The sequence below is a fragment of the Grammomys surdaster genome, unplaced genomic scaffold (genome assembly GCF_004785775.1).
Source record: "Grammomys surdaster isolate TR1022 unplaced genomic scaffold, NIH_TR_1.0 126266, whole genome shotgun sequence".
Lineage (NCBI taxonomy): Eukaryota > Metazoa > Chordata > Mammalia > Rodentia > Muridae > Grammomys > Grammomys surdaster.
The window spans coordinates 1-4,106 of NW_021621066.1; the positions used below are offsets into that span (position 1 = coordinate 1).

At 49.2% G+C, this 4,106-nt stretch overlaps 1 protein-coding gene across 1 annotated transcript in view; it reads right to left on the reverse strand.

Annotated features, from left to right (window-relative positions):
• Window positions 1-168: 168 nt before the first annotated feature.
• Window positions 169-4,106, reverse strand: part of LOC114613651 (sodium- and chloride-dependent transporter XTRP3B) — a gene marked incomplete at its 3' end in the record, with an annotated part of 25,777 nt that continues 21,839 nt past the window's right edge. The window contains exons 7-9 of the mRNA XM_028758993.1: window positions 4,040-4,104; window positions 2,850-3,009; window positions 169-334 (exon numbers count right to left, since the gene is read on the reverse strand). Of these exons, the coding sequence (XP_028614826.1) occupies window positions 169-334; window positions 2,850-3,009; window positions 4,040-4,104 (391 nt within the window). The remainder of the gene's footprint in view (window positions 335-2,849; window positions 3,010-4,039; window positions 4,105-4,106) is intronic.

Sequence of the window (4,106 nt, forward strand, 5' to 3'; positions counted from 1 at the left end):
TCCTAGACTGAGCATCTGAAACTTCTCGACGAAGCTCCCGTGCTGTCATCACCTGTGACCTCCCCACAGTGCAGCCATGGTTCCTCGGGTCAGAAACTGAAGGGCTGTGTTCTGAAGTGACATTGTTGGCTCTGCTCTGTTCCTCAGCCCTGCAGGAACATCACATACCTGAGTAGTGTCCCAGGCTTGGTACTGCAGCGTCCCCGAGAGGATGTAGTCACTCAGGTAGAAGAGAAAGAGGCCAATAATGAGCAGTGGACTCACGAGTGCCCACATGATCTTCCAGTACCAGTTGAGGGTGCGGCCAGTCATGGCTCGAAGGTCACCTTCAAATCTGTTTGGAAAACAGGGAGAGAGCCTGGAGGGAGGGGCTCCAGTTTGCATACCCTCTGCACTTAGGGGGCGATGCTATTCTGCTTACTAGTGAAGTTTGAATGTGACCCTGGACCCATCTGATCCTTTCCTGGGGAAGTGTTGAGGAAAAGGGAAAAGGCTCCCTGAGGGGAGGGAGAATGACCAAGAAGGAAGGGGTCATCTCCCCCATGTTGGCCTTCAGAGGAAGGCTCCCGGTGTGGGCCTGAGCGTAATTTCTAGAGAAGATGTGGCCAGGGTGCATGGTGGAAGGAGATGTCTGTCCCCTCAGTCCACAGGGCTAGGGTGATATTGCCTCTGTGCCCACCCACCCAGTCAGTCCATTAGTGATGATTCCAAGTGTTCTCTCTGCTCCTCGAGCTGCTCTCAGGACAGTCACTTTGTACTTGGAAGGGCCTGGCCTTGCCATGGAAGAGCAGGGGGAGTGGAACAAGGGCAAAGCCCCTAGGCTGCAACCCGGAGACCACCCTCTGCATTCTCATCTTGGCCATATTCTGGCTTTCTTCTTTTTCTTACTTGGCCTCTTGCCTAGACTTAGCAACAGCACTGAAGTATTCATTTACCATGGATAGGATGGGTCAGTCCCACAGGTTGCAATACTCACATGTGTAAGTTTAAAAGCATTTCAACCCTTGAGGACCTAAGCAGCCTATTTTTCTTAGGAGAGAGGCCAGGGAACTTGATGAGGGGTCTTGGAGCCTGGTGGCTTGGGGCCAGATAAGATAGCATTGACGGCGGCTGCAGCCACAGCCACCCGCCTCCTGGTACTTATCTCTTCTATGGTGTCCATGTATGGTTGTACTGCTGACTAAACTGGACTCTAGCTTCCCACCATGAATGTACAATGAGAATGCCAGGACAAAGGTCAGAGAGTGCTTTATGCCTCCTGTTTCTCCCCGTGATTCAGTACCGAACAGAGAAAGGTAGGAAACCGGCTGCAGCAGAGGACTCTGTTACTGGAGACCACTAGATGGCAGTGTCTCCTGCGTGAGCAGAAGGCTCCTCCTGGCCACTATCTGGATCGCAGGCAAGGCTCCTATTTCTCCTCCTTCCTGTCACTTTCCACCACTTCCTGGGATATAACTGTCTCCTCTTCAGTCATGTCACACCCCCCCCCCCCCAGGGAGCTGAAGTTCAGATCTCTCTTTAATTTTCTTCTACTCTGAAATACCACTCCATGACTGGTCTCTATCTCCCTGAAAATTTCTGGGTGATCATTTATATGTCTTGATATTGGGAAATCCAGTCATCCAGTCTTTTAAGGGCTTCAGTGTTTTGTAAGCTGATGGAGAACATAAGAAGAAAGGATTTCCAAAAGTTGGTTTGGGAATGTGTCAAAATTATAATTCCTCCTTCAGCTTCCCAAACACTTTTAAGACTCTGAGTCCTAAGGGAAAGCCACCAATGTGATTTTCCCTAACTTATCTACTGAAACAGTTGGTCACTGAAGATGCTTCAGCATGTCATGGGACCCTGGCTCTTCGGGGGATTGTGGGGAATGCGTCTCAATGAACAGTCAGCTCTTTAGAGTGTCATGGCTGGTTTTATCTGAGCCCAAAACAGTTTAGGTCATCATAAAAATCTAAGGAAGCGATAAGGATGACACGGCATAGGTCTTTGACCCAGATGACACTCAGACACTGCACAGTAGGATGTTCCTGAATCCACTTTATGGACTCACTCAGCAGGGCTGGTGACTTGAGGCCCCGCGGTTCTCAAAGGTTCCTTGTTGCTGTTGCTGCTGCTTGATGAAAAAAAATGGAAATAAAATTCTACACTAGTTCGTCTCAGCATCCACATTCCTGGACCTCAACACAGATTTCCTCAACCAGAACCTCTTGCCGGCAGTGTTTTCACAAGAAGTGTTATCCCAACAAGTGTTATCCCAGCACTGCCTGGGATACCACGGTAGAAATCTGACCACATCCATGCTCTCTCTTCTCTTCTCTTCTCTTCTCTTCTCTTCTCTTCTCTTCTCTTCTCTTTCATTCATTGAGACAACATTTTGCTGTGTAGCCTGGCCATCCACACTATAGACCAGGCTCACACTATAGACCAGGCTGACCTTGAACTCAGAGATCCACCTGTGCTGAGATTAAAGGTGTGCATCACCACTCCTAGCTGAGGCTGAGTTTTCTTAGTGGACTCAGGTCAGGGTTCTTGAAAAGTTCTGATGCTGGTGAAAGATCAAAGAATCTAATCCTGGAGACAGAGTCCGCTCCCTGCCCAGAAAGCCATGAGTCCAGCAGAGTCAACAGGGAAACATGTCATGGTACAAAATGAAAAACAGGCAGCAGGAAAAAGCTGTTAGTTGCTGGAAAACTGGCAAAGCAAGAGATGAATGAGATCTGAGGGCAAAGACCAAACTGATGGGTCTGGTATCTAAAACAGCTCTCTGAGGAAAGACGGCTTTCTTATGAGTCTGGCCCTGCAGCTTATGAATCCCATGTAGAAGGCAGGGTCTGGGGTCTCCTTACCTCTTCAGCCCATACACATAGCACACAGCTATGACTTCCACCAGCACAATGAGCAGCAGGGACAGAGTGGCTGCAAAGTCATTGAATATGTCAAACCAGTAGTTTCCAGCCTCCATGGTGAACACCATGCCAATGGCACAGCTGATAAGACACACCAGACCTGGAAGACAAGATCACTGTTCATCTCTCTGAGTCTCCCTACTCTCATCCCATGTTCTATACCTCAGGAGCCACAGGTTCCTAGGTGTACTTTAAAGGGTAGGCTCACCCACATGAGCTACGGGAGCTGCTCCGCAGAGATGTCAGCTCGTGGAAAAAGGAATTGGGGGCAGAACATACAACTGGGCTGCAGACACCCAGTCCCAGGAAGGATGCCAAGTGCTAGGAGCTTCTGAGTAAAGAGTGTGTGGCTTTCAGTGAGTGGTCAGAACATGAAGATTGGAGAGACACTTGTTTTACTCATCTTGGATATGGAGTTACAGAATCCTCAGAGGCTGAGGTGTCTGGCCACAGAATCCTCATGACCCTGGTTGGGTAGCATGAGAGTGAAGTTAACAGGTAGCCATCATAGGAAGGAAATGGTAGTTCCTTTACTAACAACTTCACAGTCAAAATGCATGAAGAAGTGGTGTGTGCTCCTACAATGATCACAGTGTATCAGAGAGGATCAGGGACTGACCATTGCACAGTGCAGCTCACTGACAGGTTTGAGTGTTGATGGCACGATTACAATATCTTTGTTAATGACTTTCAAGAGCAGAAGCAAACACAAGTAGCATTAGAAGTCAGAACAGGGTGTCCAATTGGGAGCTTATTGCTTGGAGAGTATGTGGAAGAGTATGGTCTCAGAACAGGACATACACTCCCCATAGGAAATGGACAGTTGATGACTGTTTTCCTTCAGTTAAAACAAAAACAGATGGAGGCTCTCAAAGCCTGGAGACCCGCGTGCAGGCTGGGGACTTAGCCTTTTCCCAAGGGTGGGCTGACCGACCACCTCACTTCCCTGGGATGTGGTATGTTCCTACTCCATCTCCCAGGGCTGAGTAGCACAGTACAGGAACACAGACTCCTAGAGCCTGCTTCTGGAGTTGGCTTAGAAGCACAAGGCTCTTGAGGAAACCCCTCTACTGATTGTCTTGCATTTCCCTGGCCACCCATGCCCTGCCTCCTCAGCAGTGTGTCCTGACCTGAAATGGCCTCCTTGGGCAGGTAGCTGGAGATGACCTTGCTGTCAGTCAGAGGGGTGAGGATGGC